The sequence below is a fragment of the Nannobrachium achirus genome, assembly GCF_963921795.1.
Source record: "Nannobrachium achirus genome assembly, chromosome: 4".
NCBI lineage: Eukaryota > Metazoa > Chordata > Actinopteri > Myctophiformes > Myctophidae > Nannobrachium > Nannobrachium achirus.
In genome coordinates this window covers 35,708,272-35,728,668 of record NC_137813.1, presented here as the reverse complement: position 1 = coordinate 35,728,668, position 20,397 = coordinate 35,708,272, and the positions used below count along the sequence as shown (strand labels likewise).

Below are 20,397 nucleotides of genomic sequence, written 5' to 3'. Positions count from 1 at the left end.
GATACTTGTAAATTATTGTATGTGCATGTTAAATAAACAGAGTAAATCATTTAATTAAAAGTTATATTTTTGATTAAAATAGTTCTCATCTTGTTTCTCGCAAAAAAATAAGAACTGCTTTATAATAATCTTGTACAGTACATACACAACATGCCTCAAAAACGGTTTTAGTTCTTTATTTTCTGGCTTCCAAACCATCTGGTTCTCAACCTTTTCAAGCCGGGACCCCCAAAATAATAATTTTAACTGGGGACCCCCCCACCCTGATGAGCACTAAGAGTTGAGGCATTACATTTTGTATGACACGGTTCTAATTTCTGCCTCTAATATTTGACAATTTGACCAATGTTTAATTTGTCATTTTAGATTAAAAAGTACTCAAATTGTCACTTTAGAAATGTGCAGATACCCTCCATACACTTAAACGTTATGTTGGTTTGTTTACTGTTGAGTGAGAAAACAATGTTGCACATTAAGCCAATCATCTGGGGACCCCACAAAACAATTTGGGGACTTTGTGGTATGTCTTTTATTTTATTTAATTATGTTTTTAATATAGTTGAGGAAACCAAGTTGGAGTACAACATTGTCATTGCCTGCAATGTTGCTAACAGCTGTATGTGATAAATAAGCCACATGCATGAACCTTTCCAGGATTGTGTGATACTTTCTTTTACCACTGGGTGTCACTCATTCCCTTCTACAGACATGCATGTGGTCACACTCACAGTATAGTAATTGTGCTCTGATGGCATAACACAATATTGTTTTCACATACTGTAAGTTGACCATAACTGTAATGTTCTGTATCATCCGTTGAGCTTGGCCCAAATTGGAAGTGTTTTCCAAATGACCACATTTAATCTGTGTCATTGTAATCAACCCCATAAAGTCCTCATACTGGGCCAGGGTTGGTGGCATTTTAGCAACATTCTTCTCCCTGTGGTTCAGGCAGATTGTCCATATCAACCAAGTAGGTGGTTTCATGTGGTGGTTTGTGTCCATTGGTAGACAGTGCTAGTGGGTTGTCTGTGCCCATGGGCGCAGTGGTCGAGTACATGTCCCACATCTGATCTTGGATCTCCAGCTCCATCAGCTTCTGCTTGATTCTCAGGTTCTTCTCAATGTTACGCCGTTTGTATTTGAACTCTACAATAGTCTTGGTATACCTGTTCAATGCAGTCACTGCAGAGCCCATGCAGGTGCCGAAGGAACCCCACGCTAACCTGGGGGGTAGGGGACACATTTGACTGTTACATAAATGACATAACCTCATTGTGCACACGTCCTCAATATCCAATAAGCCTCAAACACATGACAGATTGTTTACCACTTTAGAGGGATAGTTCACCGGTTTCACCCCCAAAATGAAATTTCTTGTCTATCGGTTACTCACTCTGTGGAGACTTGAATTAATGGATATTTTTTTGTTATTGTCGCATTCCTAAGCCAATAATTTGAGGAGACTCTTTGTGTCTCCATAGGGAACAAAACAGGCTCTTTGTGTCTCCATAGGGAACCACAATCTTTTTTTTTTTTTCTTTTTTTTTTTGGGATGAACTATCCCTTTAACCCTGGGGTCCCAATTTTGGGCATACTATTTTAGGCGGAAATACATTTTGCAGATCTGCAAGCTCACAACACACAGAAATGTGAATCATTGTGAGCTTGTAGATCAGCTACTTTCAAAGATTTCATTTCATTAAAAGGTGGTTAAATATTTTTGTTAGGTTTGTATTTAGATAGGAGAGTATACAGTATCTAGCGACACGACAGGAAGGTGAGGTTAGAGACGGGGTATTACATGCAACACAGGTCTTTGGCTGGAAGCTATGTGGTTGACACACTAGTAGAAAATGACAGATGCACTGCTTACGCATAAGACCAGCTATAGTCCCAGGATGTAGGTCTCCAGTCTTCTGGGCCTATTTTCACAGCCAACTGGAAAATGGTGGAGAACATCATAACTGCCAACATCCCACAAAGGCCTGGGTGCATGGGATGGGGAATAAGAACAAACCAATGTTGGCACATTAAAAATGTGTACAATGTAAGCATTATCCAGCTATCATTTAATTAAATTTGTTTTGCAAGCTCATTACACCAATGCACTTTATAATGAAGGCACCGCATGGCAGAGTTCCATAATTTACATATGACATACAATATGCTAATCTTTGTGTGGAAACAAGTATATTACTGAGAAAATTAGAATGAAGAGTAATTGGCAGTTATACAGTCATGGGAAATTCCATTATGGGTCTGGCTACACATAACTTAAATGGTTTTATTTTTCTGACAAATTCATGAAAAGACAAATGTCCAAGAAGCAATCATTTACTCCTAATTACATTTTATTACAAATATGTCAGAAGACAGAGTGTTCAAGGCTGAAACATGTTCTTGCTTTCATCTGCATGTTGCAATGGGACGTTGGGACACTGGCGAGGTGAGCAGGGTTGTGTCTGGATGTCGCACCTCCTCTCTGCCAGCTCTCGGCCAACATGCTGCTTTGGCACAGTTGCTTTTTTCTTGGAATTAAACAACATTAACAACAGAGAGATGGGGGTCAAGAGAAGGGGAGAGTGTTGGAGGGGTCTCCGCTGGGCCTGGCTTGTCATGGCCCAAAACCACTGTCCCAGCTCCAATCCGATTAGTCTACAAACCACTTTTTAAATCCTCTGAAGCAGTGGGTTTTGGACAGACCATTGCTCCTCATGTTGCACTAGTCAGCATTGTGCCATTATGTTTTCCCCCAGTGGTGCCTTAGATGTTATTGAACAAAATCAAAGCCGATATACAGTAATAATTACTGTAGATACTTATATTTTATTTTATGTTAATGTTCTTTTCTCATGTCACAGTAACTAATCAGATACTGACATTATAGGCATGGTGCATAGCTCTCCATGCTTCTGTAGCACAAAATAACTAGAAAGGTGCAATTCTGGGAGATTGCAAGTGTGGTTGCACTGACGCGAGTCTTGAGGAACCCGCTGGAAAATGAATTCCATCTCACCATTTATATTACATATTCTGATGTCACGTGACGCATGACCAATCCTGTCCGATTGGACATTGTATTATCCAATCAGAAAAGGGGCAGAAAAAACTCCATTGAACACAGTGGACTTTTGGGTTTACAGAAAAGTTAAATGAAAACAGGTTTACTCTTACTAAATAAATGTTTACAGAAAGCTTTAGGGCTAGAACAATAGTCTGGTAACCACACTAATTACTGTATAAACACATACATGTGTTATTACCTTCAACAATAGAGATGGACAGTATTCCACGTTTGTTAGTGTGTCTGTTTCCAGGATACCTCAAATTCCAAAGCTTAAGGGATTTGCATTAAATGTTGTGGAATGGTTTGTCATTGGCCAAGGAATAACTGAATAACTTTAAACAATGATTTACTTGTAGTAGCTAAAGTCCTTTTGCAAACCTACTTAGAAGCCAAGGGCGGATGTGTAGGAGAAGATGGAAGAATATTTAACAACATGTAATAACATTAATATACACCAGACACACCACACATTCGACTGTGGCTTCCTTCCCTACCTGACAAGGCAATGCACATGGCAGCGAAGGCATTGAGCTTTAGCTTGTTCATGACACTGAAGCATGGACACTGTTCCAGGATCAACATGGCCCCACCCGTAAACAACAGGGCCAGGTAGAGACACTCAGCTACTATACACAACCATAAGACCCCTGAGAGAGGAAAGACAGACAGACAGACAGACATGCACAATTAGTCGCAATTAGTCTTTTAATATCCTCCTGGAGAATAATTCCATGTGTGGTAGAGGGCATTCATGTAAACTGGCTAGATTGAGAGTGGTTGCAAAGGTTTCCTGTTATCTGTCTCACCCTAGTAGGAATGACCAAAGGGGTTTGTGTAAACATGCCTGCTGATTGTGATGAGAATGATGAAAGCATAGAGTTATAACGATGAAAGCTGCTCATTATCTTTAAGATTAGCCGAGGTGAGACTAAAACAGTCATTTATACTCTGTTCTATTACAACAGTGCACTGTGCCAAAGATCACAATCCATTATGACACATTTTTAGTTTGTAGATTGCCTCAGCACAGACACAGTTGTACAACAGATAAATTATGAAAACTGGGCTCGAGGACAAAGAATAGGATCTGTGTGTTATGAAACATGTTTGGGGTGTAGTGTGGATAAACTTCAAGGGAATATTTAGTCAATGTTATGACAGAATGACAGTACTGTCATGTTTTTCAAGATGACAAGATTTTGTATTAATCGTTTAGCATGTGAGAATCTGTCACATAGTGTGTTATGTTTGTATTGTTAGCCTATTAGTAATAGATTACTGTCCTATATCCCCAGCCGTCACAAGCTGAAACACAGACCATCTCTGTGCCAAAGGTTAGTCAGGCTACCGTAAGTGAATTCTTCCAGGCAAGTCTTATCAATGATTTCTTTCCCACTGTGCTGTGATACAATTTGAAACAATTTGGTTCCGTATGATGGCAGCTAAACATTTTGACAAGATTATTATTCTGATATATTTATATATAGAAACATAATCTATATGGACAGAAAATGTATGGCAGAGAGGGTGAAAGACAACATGCGTATCAAATTGAATAGGTTGCAATGGTGGAGCTCAACACACTATAGTACATACCATGTGTATAGATATTTTGGTTCTATATCATGCATATACCATTTCGACTAGTATTGCAACTATTGATTATCTTCTTCACGATTACTCTATCAATGACCTTTACAATTATTTGAATAATATAAAATAAAAAAAGTGTTTAATTCATCGAATAACATAAATTAATAATAAAAGTGTGTTTTTTGGATAATATATTTTAAAATTATTATCAAATTAATTTAGCAGATGTTTTAACATTGATTAGTCTGATTAAATACTTCTGCCCTATTTTATCCATTTAAAAATGTATACAAAAGTGATAAGCAGATATATTGACTATCTAAGCTAGCTTGACTATTTTTTGATTATTTTATTCAAATGTATTGTTTCATAATCGTTAGATCGATAAGCCTAGTTTAACTGTTGCACCCCTACAGTACAACCCACCCTCTAACAGTACTGTGTGAAAACCTGAAGAGTAGATGGAGAAGAGTAGACATTAAATCATGCTACAAGAATGAGCAGTCCAGAGCTTTGCTTAGGAAGCTGAAGGGAACAAAAGAGCTTAAATGGTACTGGCATATACTGTACTCTACATTCAAAAGTAAATAAATGCATAATCAAATTGCCAGCATTTCACCAACCTCGTTCTTGTTCAGGTGCTATATCTGAGAAGTCTCTGCAGACAAAACCTGTAATGAGACAAAACAACAATTAAATCAATTTGATATAGTTCATCAGATGATCATCTTGATTTGCATTAGTGTTGCTAATGTTAAGAGGTCTAAAGAAGACCTGCCTGCTCAGTTTTGCCAAACCTTTTCTCACCAAAAAATAATAATTTTGGTGTTGACCTAAATGTGTTGCTTAAGGGCATGATGGCAATTATTTCAATAAAGGGAAGGAGCAAAAAACGACTTTCTGGCCTTGACAGCCCATACCTTCAAAAAGAAAAGTCCTATCTGATTGCATTAAACAACGTTAAACTCACTTCACTCGATTTGCCACTTGTTTTGCCATTCATCCCAACCTCAATTCAAAAATTCAAAACCAAATGTTATTAGCCTATCAAAGATCACAACCAATAACAATACAAAACAAAACAAAAAAACATACTGTAAGCCTGATCTGTTATAGAACCATACTTCTCACTTGGGTAGTGGTAGATAATATAGGACCCGTATGAACAACATTTCCATATGCTGTGGATCTTAGATGAGCACTAAAACCTCCTACTACAGTACAACTTGAAAAGTGAATCTTGTTTTGATGCAGGTACTTCCTCCATCGCTTCCTGTCTATGCAACACCTGAGGAGGCAGGACCGATTGTTTCTCACCTTTCATATCTGAAGCCTGCTCACAGGACAAGAATATGCCTGTGTGGAACTTCCTCATAAGAAACTTGTCCTCTCCTGTCTCCCAGATGTACTGGACCAGTCGGCTGTCATTGATGTTGGAGCTGTTGAAGCGGATGCAGAACGACTGTTTGGCCGCCATCGGGGGTCCCGTGCAGAAGGGCTTGACCACCTTCCTCGTCCCCTCACACCAGAAGTTGGTGGTCACAGCTGACAAGGCAAAGGCAAACGCCACAAAGCTGAGGGTGATCGCCAAAGAAGCCCGCCGACCACGCTCCACCAGCATCATGGTCAAGACCATGCAGGCAAGATGAAATGAAATGATAAGGCAACTAATCCTGGCTGATGTGTAGCCACCATGGTTCACCCGCCCCCGATACAGTAACTCAAATCAAATCGTCATAATCTGCTTGAGTTTGAGGTTTGTTGGGTGGAGGGTGGATGCTGCACATCCTGACAAGTCTGTCCTTTTCTGTTTCTCTGCTTCCAGGGGACTCTTTCATGCTTCGCTCTCTGCTCTCTTAATCTTGAACAGGTACTTTATAGTTGCTATTTTGCATGCCATGTTGAAGTGTTTCTCAGAGTTATTGCAAGCATTGTTCAACATATCACAGTCAGCGCACTGTTCCATAATATGAATACCCTCATGTGAGGAATAACGTAAGGCGGCAGCATGTGGGAACATACTGTAGCAATCTGCTCATTGTCTACTGATGTTGCTTGTTACATGTGAAAACAGATGACAAATAGTGTCCTTTCCCCATGATATCTGTCCCCATACTCCCCACAAATTCTTAACCTCTAACCATAATATTGCTGTACACTAATTCTAGTACCTCAAACTACTCTACTGCAGTAGACAAAATATTCCATATCATTACCTGGACTACTACTGTATGTCCAATTGTGAGTATAAAATACATACCCACATAAGCAACAATACACTTAATATGACAATAAAAATCAAAGAAACTTGATACATATTTATGGCGAGAGGTGACTTTATTCCCAAATGTTACTGTACCTACTTTCTCATACTACAACACAACTGTTTCTAAGATTCTCTCTCAATAATGATAACCTGGGGATAAACTCCTGTGTATTCCCTCAACATAATAACAACAATAGTCATGTTTTGTTTTTGTTTTTCAGCCACGGCATTCAGTTGTCCAAATTGCATTGTAGTGAATTGAATGTTCAGGAGAGACCTGGAGTAGACGACAGGGCAGACCAAAGACCACATGGGAGGATGAACACCTCGGGATCCCCCAGTCAAAAGTCGCAATGTGGCCAAGGAAAGGTAAGTCTGGAATTGAATTTTCTGCCGGAACTGTTACCAACCAATTCGTATAGTTGCGACCGTACATCACATTTAGAATGAAAACCTGCAGAGATCATGTCCGTCCGTCACATGTCATGCTGAGGCGTGACGCCTCATGTCACACTGAGGCGTGTCTTGATGGCATCAGATCCCTGATGTCATCAATACATGTCCTTGTCCGTTTTATGCCCATATATGGAGATCTCTGATGTCATCAATTTTAAGCCCATATCTGGGAATGCCCATATATGGACATATTGTGTCAGTCTCATGTGGTCTATGACGTCAGACATCTATGATGTCAGACGTCCCTTCTCGCCCTTAGGGTGTCTTACCAGTATAGGGAGTATTGTGTGTATAGGGTTTTGACATAACCTTAATTAGAGTGCAATGGGATTTTCCTCAGCTCAACAGGACTCTACTCCTGTCATTTGGTAGTACTGTAGTACCATTTTCTTTTTTTCTAGCAGTTCTAACTAGTGACACATTATAGTGATTTTTAGGTTTGTTTTCTCCCTAAAACCAGGCAAACACAACACACTGTCAGAAAGTATATAGAATCCAGTGGCCCATGTTCTTTCCATTAACATTTGCTGTTGCGTGTCATTTGAATTGAACTGGAAAATGTCCAACACTAAACTTGATGAAATAGTAAGCCTTTGTTGTAGTATGGTGGATTTTTCCTGACCATGATTCCTTTGCATAATACTGTATAATACCTGCTAGAGATGAGCTCCTTTTGATAGAATGATCCATGTATTATCCATGTATTCAGCTGGCAGATGTGAGATTTGGATGTCTGTTTGTGTATGTTCTTGACTTGTGTACGATCACAAAGGTGTACTCAAGGTTACTATCACATACTGTGCTGTGCTTTCATTTGTTTATATAAAATAACACTGTGCTGTTTGAAACTAGTACTGTAGTTTGTTTGCCTGTTTCTTAATCTCCAATTTTGTAAAGATAACGATGAAGAGCATAGTGGTGCAATGTGAATTTGGACTGATACTCGAGGATTAACCTTAAGAATGTGCTTTTTACATATTTAACTTATATTTAAGGAATTGTTTTGGAATACCAAAGTAATAGCCTTCTCAATTTTAAGGCTATATCAACTGTCCTATTAAAGACGCATCCAAATGAACTGTGTACTTTAGAATTGTGACCTGCACATGATCATGTCACAGCGGCCATAGCTGAATGGTTAGTGTCCATGCCTAGGACTCCGGATGTCCCAGAGGTCCCAGGTACGATTCAAGCTCCAGCTACAGTATGTGTCGAAGTGTCCATGACTGCTCCCCTCCCCTGCGCTCCTTGTGGGCAGCACTCAGCTGGGTTAAGCTGTAACTGAATTTCCCCTGTGGGATAATATAGGTAATTATTGCGACCGTAGGTCGCATTTACTACCAAAACCTCCACAGGCTGTCTGTCTGTCAGTGAGTGAGTGAGTGAGTCCGTCACACTTTTGCCCTGCTCATATCTCCACAACCGTTGCCCCCATCCATGCCAAATTTTGCACACACACTCCTTGACTGCCAAACTACAACCTCCAAGGACCCCCGGAGCCCCAGGGACCCCCAGGTCCCTGGGGGACCCCCAGATGAAAAAAATGACCAAATGTGCTCACACATCACACGTCACACTTTTTCCCTGCTTATATCTCCGCACCCGTTGACCCGATCCATGCCACATTTTACACACACACTCCTTGCCTGCCAAACTACAACCTCCAAGGACCCCCGGCCTGGGGGACCCCCAGATGTAAAAAATGACCAAATGTGCAAAAATGCCCAAATGACCACCCCAACGGGGCTGCTCGCGGGGAATTCCCGGGGACCACCGACTCCTGGTGCTCCAGAACGGATGCAAAAGTGGTGGCGCCCGCAGTGGAGGACCCCCTGCCACTGCAGCGCACATAAAATGCCGTAACTCGGGCTAGGAGCGTCCGGGAGAGCCGGGGCCGGTACCTATTCGTCCGCCAAGGCAACGCGGAGACCCCACCCCTCATTTCTCACATGGCCCTATTCTAGCGCCACCTTCAGGACGATTTTTACAACACATTTTTGTCATATCACTACACAGCATGTCTACACTCATGTCATCAACATGGATGAGGAAGATTTGGGAAAAACACATTTTTGCCCTATTTGTGGAGATAAGCCACCTACGGTCGCTTATCTCCCGATTAGGGAGTCTTACTGGTTATTATTAGGTCTATTATTATTATCCAACTGTGGCTTGTTTCAGTCCCTGCATGCACAGATTATGTTAACAGGGTGCACACAACACAATTCAATCACCTCTGCTGCACCAAGCACAGAGATGGAAAACATTTTTTTTAGGTACACATGTTACAGGGAGATCAAAGTAGCCGCCCACTCGTAGCTTCAGTGCCAAATACTTTAATAATGGAGAGAGAGATTAAAAACACAATGTTTCGGCAGGCATGCTGCCTTCCACAGGGTATGAGGAAGACACATAAAAAATGTCATGTCGTGCATGCACGCACGTGCATACACAGTACAGTACACACACATACCCACAACCACACTTTTCCAATTTCCTTTGGTTTTGCTGTTACATATAGCTATATCCAGAGTACAACTTAATACCTTGGAATAACAAGAACAGAAATGCTCCATAAGTAATGGACCACGCAGGATTAGATTAAAATAAAACGACATCCTATATTTGTCAGGTTGATACATTCAAAGCAGCTTCTGGGCCTCCCACAGAGAAAAAACAATTAACTCTCGCTGACCTGTTCCGGGTTAAAGGTTCAAGAGTTCAAGGTGTTCTTTATTGTTACTGCATAAGAGTAACAGTATTTTGTTACTGATATTGTAGCAGGATTACTACAACTACTATTACTACTACTACTAATATTACTACTACTACTACTACTACTACTACTACTACTACTATTACTACTATTACTACTACTACCACGACTACCACTACCAGGCACACATAGACATCAAAGGGGACTGGACTTGAGCCCCTGCCCTTTTACCTGTCTGTAAAAAGTGCCCTCTCCAGACCATGAATGCAGTTTTTGTCACTTTTAGTGAAAGAAACGCAGATGCCCTCTTTCCATGCCATACCTGAAGGCAGCATTCAAGAGAATTGCCTTGTCCAAACTCTCCTGAACTTGAATGCAGCATCTTATGTTGAAAACATTTCCCTCACTGTGTAGAAATCCATGCCATACGCCATATCTCCAGTAGGCCTATTGCCTTTTTTAAGCTTAATGTGTGGTGTGGATATGTTCACCAAAAGGCCCTTTTAGAAATGTCAGCCCCTGCCTCTCTAACATTCTCTGCACGTCCCTGACCACTACCACCACTATATACTACTACCACTACCACTAACAACAACTAGAAAAAGTTATCTTCTGGGGACAGGTCTCTGCCAGGTCAGGTAGGTTATTGTGGGCCAGCTATGTTCAGAATTGGGGCAGAGGTTCTGCTCTGACATACAGCGAGTGTGTGCTGTGTGCACAGTTTCATGTCGTTCTGACCAATGATGGGGGAGATTAGCTGTTCACAGACAGACACACAGACGTACAGACAGGGTACAAAACATAGTCTTAGCCATGCCTTCAGCCTGGTGGAGACAATAAAGTATAAGAAAGAGAACTGTTTGACCTTCAGGTGCTTGAAAGTGCAAGATTCTTACTCCTAGGTTATAAACATATAAACATCAGGTATGTGTATACACAGGGAAGTCTGTGATATTGTTTTCTCCCCATTATCACATAATTTTATCCAATAGTTAGAGTTGGAGAAAATCCCCCATCTAGTCCCAAATCTTATTGCTTATTCATAGGACAGTACTCTCACATTACACAGCATATACTGATCTCAATTCCTTAATGATCAGTCACTCTGGTGTAGCAAAACAACTGGAACAGATGGTCTCATAATCTGTACAGAGGCTATTACACCGGCAGACACACTGATAATCTCACCTCGTTGTACAACAGCAGCCCACACAGGGGCTTCATAAAGACCTTCAGCATTCAATAACGTCTGAACCCCCCAAAAATACCCGTTTAAATGGCAATGACTCAGGAGGTATGAGCATGGGAATTGCTTGTTTCCAGTTTCGATACTCACCCCTCCTGGTATCATTTTGACATGACAATGAGCAAGAGCTTGCTTGAAACTCTAATTCTCCGAGCAAGAAGCAGATGGTTGGTGCCTTGCATGGCTGCATCAGCCGTTGTGTGAATATCTATACGTTTCATAAATGTGCACTTCTGGGGACCAAGCAATCACCCCGTTCCCAATGGCCACAAGCTCAGGACATAACGCTGCAAGCAGCAATACTACCACTTTTTAGGAGTGTACAAACCAAATTGATTGAAATACATACACTCTACAGATAGTCCACATAGTTTATTGTCTAAAATGCTGCCTAAGAGTGGCTATAACTTCAAAGTCACCTACACTCTGAACACTTTTTGAGCGGTGGTCACACCGTCTCCTAAGAGTGACTTTGTCCGTATGTTACCGACTATGTCAGTATCAAGCGCTGCAATACCGCTGGTGACCAGTTACAGGCCTGAGTGACCAAGGGGCGTTGTTGAGCAGGCCAGTCTCTCTCTCTCTCTCTCTCTCACTCACTCACGCACGCACGCACGCACGCACGCACGCACGCACACACACACACACATATACACACACACACACACAATTCAATTCAAAGGGCTTTATTGGCATGAGAAAACATACAGTACGCTTACATTGCCAAAGCAGAAGTGTACGCAATCAATCAATATAATACAATCAAAATAAAATATGTACAATACACACACACACACACACACACACACACACACACACACACACACACACACACACACACACACACACACACACACACACACACACACACACACACACACATATATATATATACACACACACACACACACACACACACACACACACACAATTCAATTCAAAGGGCTTTATTGGCATGAGAAAACATACAGTACGCTTACATTGCCAAAGCAGAAGTGTACGCAATGAATCAATATAATACAATCAAAATAAAATATGTACAATACACACACACACACACACACACACACACACACACACACACACACACACACACACACACACACACACACACACACAATGGTGGGGTGTGTATGTGTCAGAATTTGTTCTGAGCCAAGTAATTTATCTACTGGCCAAAGGTACCCAGGGGTCCATTTGGTCCAATTTGTACACTATCAGTGTTAAATTTACACTCAGGATTTTACAGTAGTTGTGTGATGTGGTCATCCCCTTAATCTTCAAGACAGCCTTTGTGGATTAAGGGTAGTGATGGCCATAATCCCATCCAACACTTTGAGGAGTGGTCAGGGTGCATGAGAGGACAGACTAAAGAAGCAGCAAGAGGTTTTCTCCCATCCGAGACACGGACCGTGAGAAGAAAAAGAGAAGAAGGAAATCACAAGCGTTAAGAAAGTGTTGAGACTGTCTTTGCAGCATGGGGAACAGTAAGAGTGGGGCCCTGTCAAAGGAACTTCTGGAAGACCTGACATCCAACACCAAGTACGCAGAGGCTGAGCTTTGTACCTGGTACCAGTCCTTTCTCAAGGAATGTCCTGGTGGTAAAATCACCAAGAAGCAGTTTGAAGCCATTTATGCCAGTTTCTTCCCCAACGCAGACCCCACCGCGTACGCACGACACGTGTTCAGGAGTTTCGACACCAACGCAGATGGCACGTTGGACTTTAAGGAGTACATTGTGGCTCTGCACCTCACCTCTGGTGGCAAAACACTGCAGAAGCTGGAGTGGGCCTTCGCCCTCTATGATGTGGATGGGAACGGAACCATCAGCAAAAATGAAATCCATGATATCGTAAAGGTACAGAACTAAATCCATAACTTTTATGTTCTACCCTTGGATTCAAACCCGGGTAAATAATAAATGGTGCATTCATATACTATAGCACCTTTATCCAAGGCGCTTTACAATGATTGTGCATTAGGCAGACAGCGGAGGAAACCATATGCAAGGCACCAATCTGCTCATTGGGAGCAATAGGGGGTTCAGTGTCTTGCTCAAGGACACTTAGACACTAACTCTGGGGGAGCCCGCTCTACCTCATGAGGCACTGCCGCCCCTGGTCTCATGCATGAGAGATTTGAGAGATGAGAAATGCAATTTCCGCTTGGCTATGTCCTGAAATGTGAACCTAGAAATAAACATTGTGACTATACTGTATGTTAGGTAATGAACAATGAAATTAATTAACACATAATGATTTGGCCAATGCACACATTTTCATCACAATTTAATTTAAAGACACTACAAAGAAACAAATGGTGCATTATGGAAACATTGAGTCCAAGCATTTGCTACTGTAAAACAATACTTTGATTGATGTCGTTATCCTGTAAGCATAGCTTTAATGCTCAGCATAGACTCAGCATGACGTTAAGAAATTGACTGTTACACTTCTTGGTGTGTCTCTGCAATTGTGTTGTATGTCTTATAGAAACTCTAAAGCATTTACTATTATTCTGTTCAATACAATGTCATAGTTCAACACACATGTTTATAAAAAGGCATGAGGCAATTGCAAATTATTGCTGTTGTGCTAATTTAATACTGAGTGTAATGTATTCATAGGGTGTTTAATTTGAATTCATTTTCAAAGGAGCCATTCCTACAGCATTCCATGTGTTTCAGCATGCCCTTCTCAGATATGTTCTAATCATTATTGTCATCTAGGCAATATTCAGCATGATCCCTGCTGGTGACCAGAAGAATCTCCCTGAGGATGAAAACACACCAGAAAAGAGGACTGAAAAGATCTGGGACTTCTTTGGAAAGAAAGAAAATGGCAAGTCAAAAATAGCTTTTATACCTTAACACACTGACCTAATGTATTTACACACACACACACACACACACACACACACACACACACACACACACACACACACACACACACACACACACACAGCTTTGCATACAGTCGCCCAAACGTGCAAACATCTTCACACACACATGTTCATTTATGAAGGCATGGCCTACAGCACAATTCCAAAAGGAGGACTCACATGTCACATCTATTGTTTTAATGTTTCATACAAATGGTTTATTAAATAGGACTTTCCTAAAAATACTATATATATTAGAGGAAGATCCAATAGATAGATAGATCCTGAAGTGTCACTCCACAACACTTAATATAATATAACAAAGCACATATCACGATAAAATAGTTGTGAACCTCTCACAAAGAGTTGTGAGATACTTACAAAACCTATATTAGTACAATAAAAAACAAAATACAAGAACACGATCGAAACAGATTATGGGCAGATTTATGTTATTCAAATGCCTCTGTAATCTTCAAAGTCTGATTGTTAATTTCTTGCGGTGGCTACTAACGTTTGTATCATCAGTCCAAGTTTGCAATTTGTGGGTTTTTGCTGCCCAGCTCTCAGCGTGCGATTCCTTTGCAAGAAGAATATCTGTAGTGTAATTTACATTACAGTTACAGAAGTTCACACTCACAGTCAATTAAAATATGGACATCAAGACTGTGGAATGTTGAAATCTTTAAAATGTACATTTGGTGTTAACAAGCTTTTCTCATAGCCTGCAGGCAATATTGCTCTGCGATTATATATAAAAGAAAATAGATTATGAAAGCTGAATGGGCCTGGCATGCTCAGTAGAGCACAAATCTAGGCCAGGAGTTATGCCCTATATTATTTCTATGTAAAGCCATGACATTAGTGCTGCATGTGATTACCAGTTGTACATTACTGTATCTCCACTGTCTGTCTGTCTCCCTGTCCCTCATATACACATTCATTGTTTACATTCCTACATCTTTCTCTCATATTTTTGTCAGGCAGCTACACTAGCTCTGTAATCCATACATTCTTATTCTTAACCTCTTGAACCTTAGTGTCCCTACTCCCTATCCTGGTCATTTCATATTAGTGGTAAATTGGTGAACATTTGGCAAAAATAGCTGATCAACAAGCTCAAGCTGTGAGATTATAGGGAAAACGGTCCATAGAGGGAAAACGGTGCGGGACCAATTACAGAGCCCTGGGGGATAATTTTAGTGGTTAATTCCTTGTGTCAATGTTGTGTTTTAAATGAGTCAGCTTTTCACAATTTGCCTGATGAAGACCTATAAGGTTGAAACATTGATAATAAAATGTGTTTAATGTTAATGATTCATAAAAATGTGTTTAAACACAGATGTTTTAACCTTCTATTTGTATGTCAACACACACACACACACACACACACACACACACACACACACACACACACACACACACACACACACACACACACACACACACACACACACATAATTAAGCCAATAACATGTTTTCTCTTTTCCTTTTTTTTGCCACAGATAACATCTCTGAAGGAGAGTTCATTCAAGGTGTAATGGATAACAAAGACATTCTGAGGTTGATACAGTATGATGAGCCCCAGAAGATCAAAGACAAACTGAAGGAAAAGAAGCATTATCCTTTGGATAGATGACTGTTCAAATCTTTACTGTTTACATGCTGTTGACCTGACTCCTCAGTACAACACTACAGTACACTGTTGTACACTACACATGGCAAGAAATGACCACTTTCCTGGATGTGTGGTACAGGAAATAGCTGACTCCTATACAAGTCAGTCTAGATAACCTCTCAGGAATAGTTCCTTGAGTCTGGCCCACTTTTTGAATAAATGTGCACATATAATGTACAGTACAGTACATAACATTCTGTTTGTATACTGTATACTATAGACAACTTATGATGCGCCATCAATGTCTGACTTAACTTTATTAACATTTTTGACATAGTTTATAGCTGGTAATATCATTTGTCCATTGAGAACATGAATCTATAGCACCAGTTTACATTATCATGGTTGTGTACACTGTGTCATTCATTAAACTAATTGCTAGAAACAGACCCCTGAGAGAGGAATTAGGCTCAAGTTAACAATCCCTCTGTTCGAACCAATCCTATTAGGAGCTGAAGGTCAACTGAGACAAACAAACTCCTTACTGGTCTTTCTTGTTGCGGTAATATGGGTTTGGAACTCAAAGGGATAATTTGTACTTTCTTTCACGTGAGATTCCCCCCCCCCTCCTTCTGTCAATAGCTTAGTCTGCTGAACTTTGTTGCTCATCTAAATCTTTTTGTACCTCACTTTGGATTTTATACAGGCTAATAAACAGTTTGCCTCCTCTTGTATCCTGCCTACAGAGTATTTCAGAGTATAAAACTATACATGGACATTTTCAACATGCAGAATCAGAATCATCTTTATTGTCATATCACAGGTTTACAGGTGTAAAACAGTGGGTAAAATTCAAAAAAAAAAATGGTGGTCTGGCTCTTGATACTACGGTTGGCCGCCTTGGCCGTGGTAGTTGTAGGGATTTGAACGGTTTGTGGCTGCGATGGTGCCTGTCCTTGATGATGCACCGAGCTTTGAATACGCACCTCTTCTTGTACAGTTCCTGGAGCGAGGGAAGTTCGCCTACCATTATGCGTTCTACTGTAGTTTTTTATTTTCTCTGGCTGTGTAGTTTCCATACCAGACTGTAACACAGTCTGACAGGACGCTTTCAATTGGAGCTGTTGTGGTACAATCTGACGATGGGGGGGCTATCTTCGGCGAAACCAGTATAGACAGCTAGCCTGGGCCTTTTTCCTTGTGTGTGGTGTGTGTGTGTGTGTGTGTGTGTGTGTGTGTGTGTCCCACTTCTGATGCACTGATGTCAGACAGCATTAACCGTCAGATGCATTATGGAGATTTTCAAAATGTGGCCCCTGGGAGACCCTGATACGCCTAGAACCTATTCGTAATTCAGCCCAATGACGCTTCTACATCATCAAGTCCAGCTTCTGAGAAAAGGCCTAAAACACCTGCAGATAGAATACAAGCTTTAAGAGCCAGAAAGAAGTAACACTGAGGAATAACCAAGCAGCAAAGTGCCCAAAGCTGTCAGCAGGATGCGTCTGGCTGCTGAGACTGAGGAGGATACGCAGCAGTGCCTTGCCAAAAAGTCATGTAGCCTATGTCTGTGGGGGTGGGAAGTTGTCTTCATCTTTGGAGGTTTTAAAGGAGACTTCAAACACAACGATGACCTGTACATCCTAGACTTGAGTCGTAGTCTTAAGACGCTATGCAAGCTAGCAGTTATTCAGTACGATCTGGAGCAGTCAAAACTCCCACACATCATCAGGTGGGAACTGGAAGCCATGACTCCACCACCGCGGCTGAAGCCAGTACTGTCAGTTTCTGCTTGACTTTCATTGGGCATCAACCCTTAGCATTCATATGAGTGTTGTGTTCCCAATGCACCTATGGGATGGAAAGGACAGCATGTGTTCTGAGTTACTCTTCAACTGAGAGAAGAGACATGCAGCAATTAGTCTGGCCAGACGGGTATCGAGCCAGAGACTCACTGTCAGGCATTAGAGCTCAGGTGGTACATGCTCTAAACACCCATGTATGGCTATAATGCACTTGGAATTGTGTTAGTGTAAGTCTTTGTTCTTTCCTAAAGGTTATGCCTTCCACATTCTGACCTTACTTGACATTATAAAACAGCAAACATGTCCAAGAGTCACCTTCTGAACTGACTCAATACCAGTTGAAGATTAGAAAACTGGCTGACATTGAGAAATCACAAATAACCAGTATACGGTATATTTATATATCAAAGCCTAATGTTTCATTTTCAAGGAAGAGATTTATTTGGACGGCGCATTCCACAGTACACTGTCTCGACATGGTCACCTACAGTATGATAAAACATTCTGGAAACATCAGGAACATTGGATTTGATGCACATTATGAAAATAATTTGTCACAAGGGGCAACTCAACAATTACATCATCATGAAGCGTTTGATTCTGTCAAGAAACATTGAATGTAATAACTTTGCCACATTTAGTGCACAACATTGACACAAACGGGTCCAATTTCTACAACAGATATATGACATTAAAACTTGTAGCAGTTTGGGATAGCTTCAAAGAAAGTTTAAATAAAAGTAATTAAGTTAATCTGGATTAACCACATGAAATCTAACATCCCTATTCTGGTGCGAACATTCCGCGAAAATAACCAATCTATTGCGACTTGTTGTGAGCTTGTAGATCAGATAAGAGATTTGGTATAGAGAAGGGAAAAAAAGGAGCAGGCCAAGTGTAGAGCCCTCAGGCACCCTGGTCAACTGAAGCCTCTATCAGAGTCCAGGGTGAAGAGCTATCCACCGCAAATTTTAGGTGGAAAGCTTTCCACCTCAAGTCAGAAAATAAGTGGAGGCCATCATAGTCAGTCACGGTGAAGTACTATCACTGTGACTGACTGGTCTTGATTGACCAATCAGTGAACGGGGTGATGGGTTGATCCGTCTGATTGTAAAAACAGAGAGATGTGTCGGGACTCGCGTTGGAAAGCTCTTCACCACAAGTTTTATGACTCAAAAATACTACACAGCGGTGGATAGCTCTTCACCGCGGTACCGACTCTGATAGGGGCTTGAATGGCTACAAGAGTTAGGTGGTTAATTAAAGATGATTATCATTCATCTAAAACAAAAACAAGCTGTATTTGTGCTATTATTTTACTCACCACTTATGCAGTGGTGCTAGGAAAATTAATACGTTATCTTCCATATAAGGTGAATGCATTGTTGTTTTATACATCGAATTAGTCTTGCCCAATAATTGTTATAAACAATTAAACAATTAAAACAATAAAAACCTAGGAAGAAATCCCATTAAACCTCAGAACATCCAAACCACATCAGAATGTGGAGACAGACACAAACATGTATACACAGAGACCTACTGTACATGCAGTCCATATGTTATAATCTATATTATCAGCATTTGTTCAAATGGGTTATTATGTCTCCCACCTTTTGCTTCAAGCAACCTCCTTGTTACTGTACCTGTATATCAATCCATACAAGCGGGAAGTATTTGCTGTCCCAACTTCACTTCCCAAAATGATATTGTTGGAAATAATGTGAACAGACTCCAGTATCAAGGATGAATTGAATTCTGTTCCTAAATTCAGACTGGTGAAAGTCGCCCTTTTATCAAACACCATCATAAAGATGTTCTCTGTACAGTTACCAAAAATAAAACAAGCAACAATGTACAAACACTTCATTGGCCCAAAGAGTGAGGCCTGTTAAAACATCTGACAGCAAAATACATCTACGTTGTGTATATACAATTATACATTGATGCAGAATAGAATTGATCAAGGACATTCCAGGTATATATAACCATTAGGCACTAAAAGGTGTTCATTGTAACGTGGATCATCTTTCTCTTCAGCCCTGACCCACAATAATACCCTGGCCTAAATTCTGATCTGCCGCATGGTGTGAACTTTTTCCAAAACACCTGTGTCTGTGCGTGTGTGCGTGTGTGTGTGTGTGTGTGTGTGTGTGTGTGTGTGTGTTTTATACAGTATACATGTATGTTTTATCAACAGTGGTTATTATTCAACAACATGTACAGTACATTGTACAACGTGAACGCTCATTACATACCAGAAAGATGGTAATGTGCTGAGAAACTCCTGGCCATTTACAGTTACATTATATTTAAGACACACCCTTTGTAAACATCAACCATCTGTCTTGTACTGTGCCAACATAACCATCACAATTTTACCAATTATTGTGCAGTTCTCCATGTACAACAAATATAAGTTGTTCAAAACATGCATACAGTATCTGCCAAAATGAACCAGCAAAGAAATATGAAAATATATCATATTCGTTCAAAGATACCTCAATACCTTTCAGTATCTAAAATCAAGGTAATATGAATTAATAATGTGTCCAAATTGCTAAAATTGGAAAGGCTTAACAGGAACTACCGATTAAACCAAACTAAGCGATTCAAAATTATACACAGGATTCTCTAATAGTCTCAACCTTACAACATATAAACAACAAAATGATGTTAAGTGGCATTCATTAAGCTATGGCAGATTATAATACTTTACAGTTTAGAAGAAACGTGCTGGTATTTTG

General features: G+C 40.5%; 2 protein-coding genes across 2 annotated transcripts; one reads left to right on the top strand and one right to left on the bottom strand.

Moving 5' to 3' along the window:
• Positions 1 to 922: 922 nt before the first annotated feature.
• Positions 923 to 6,284, bottom strand: LOC308283891 (germ cell-specific gene 1-like protein; the record flags this gene model as incomplete). The annotated part of the gene is made up of 5 exons (XM_080724408.1): positions 923 to 1,226; positions 1,877 to 1,988; positions 3,565 to 3,717; positions 5,287 to 5,334; positions 5,981 to 6,284. The coding sequence occupies 5 exons, from the start codon at positions 6,282 to 6,284 to the stop codon at positions 923 to 925; spliced, it is 921 nt and encodes a 306-aa protein (XP_080580534.1).
• Positions 6,285 to 12,824: 6,540 nt separating this feature from the next.
• Positions 12,825 to 15,866, top strand: LOC308282866 (S-modulin-like; the record flags this gene model as incomplete). The annotated part of the gene is made up of 3 exons (XM_080723253.1): positions 12,825 to 13,205; positions 14,076 to 14,187; positions 15,733 to 15,866. The coding sequence occupies 3 exons, from the start codon at positions 12,825 to 12,827 to the stop codon at positions 15,864 to 15,866; spliced, it is 627 nt and encodes a 208-aa protein (XP_080579379.1).
• Between the last annotated feature and the right edge of the window lie 4,531 nt (positions 15,867 to 20,397).